The sequence below is a fragment of the Eurypyga helias genome, unplaced genomic scaffold (genome assembly GCF_000690775.1).
Source record: "Eurypyga helias isolate BGI_N326 unplaced genomic scaffold, ASM69077v1 scaffold21771, whole genome shotgun sequence".
NCBI lineage: Eukaryota > Metazoa > Chordata > Aves > Eurypygiformes > Eurypygidae > Eurypyga > Eurypyga helias.
In genome coordinates, this window is record NW_010229203.1 from 5,940 (window position 1) to 6,870 (window position 931).

The 931-nt window shown below is 65.0% G+C and overlaps 1 protein-coding gene across 1 annotated transcript in view; it reads right to left on the reverse strand.

The window, feature by feature from the left end:
- RHBDF2 (rhomboid 5 homolog 2 (Drosophila)) overlaps positions 1-931 on the reverse strand; it is a gene marked incomplete at its 5' end in the record, with an annotated part of 4,902 nt that overhangs the window by 2,207 nt on the left and 1,764 nt on the right. Inside the window, 3 exon segments of the mRNA XM_010160331.1 lie at positions 141-235; positions 343-406; positions 870-931. The exon segment at positions 870-931 is cut by the window's right edge and continues 36 nt beyond it. Coding sequence (XP_010158633.1) covers positions 141-235; positions 343-406; positions 870-931 — 221 coding nt within the window.

A 931-nucleotide genomic window follows, 5' to 3' on the forward strand; every position in this document is an offset into this window, starting at 1 on the left:
CCCACCATGCTTCCCACCCCCCTGGGGTTCCATAGCCTCCCTCTCCCGCTGGCACAGCTCTGAACACATCAGGGCCACAAAAGCCAGCAGTGCAGCGTGGGGAGCCGAGCCCGTGCCGGTTTTGGCACCCTGCGACCCACCTGCCCTTGGTGCCGATGCAGCAGGGCCGGCCCTTGATCTGGCAGTCCATGTGGGCGAAGCCTGTGTGGTTGGTTTTGGTCTCGTAGGTGCAGATCTACAAGCAGGAGGGAGAGGAGTCGAGGTCAGAGTTTGGCCCTGGGCTCCCCTTCCAGTCGCCGCATCTCCCACGGAGCTGCCACCACGGTGCCACCGGGCTCTTACCGGCCACTTGGTGATGTCGTCTGGCCACACATGGGGCGGGTTGGATGCCGGCTCCTCGCACGTCCTGGTGGGAGGAGGTGGGTGGGGGGTCAGGACGGGTCGTGTATCCCCCCCCATCGCTTCCCTGCACCCCAGACCCCCCCCTTCCCTCAGGCACAGACAGCCCCAGGATCTGCCCCTTCCTCTGGCGTGGGAGGGATCCTACGTGCTGGACTCCTACGACTCCTTGCGCCAGGTGAGCCCGCGGCACTCGCCTCCGCCGGACAGCCCCATCAACGCCAGCATCACCCCTCCCGGGGAGCAGGCAGGGGCCAACACAAGACAGTGGCATCACCTGCTGCTGCCTATGTTTAGGGGTCATCCCACCTCAGTTCCCCACTGATTCCCTTTTCCTAATCACTCTCCTGTGGTCCCTAAGAGCCCTCCCTCCCCTTGGACAAGAGGATTCAAGGCATCCCAGCTGGAAATGCAGCAGCCCTACACAGAGCTGGGTGACCACAGTGCCTCTCCCCAGCCCTCACTCCTACCTGGGGTCCTGGTGACACACAGCCCCCGACATCCGCTTCTCCCCCGCGCCCACGGCAGGCGC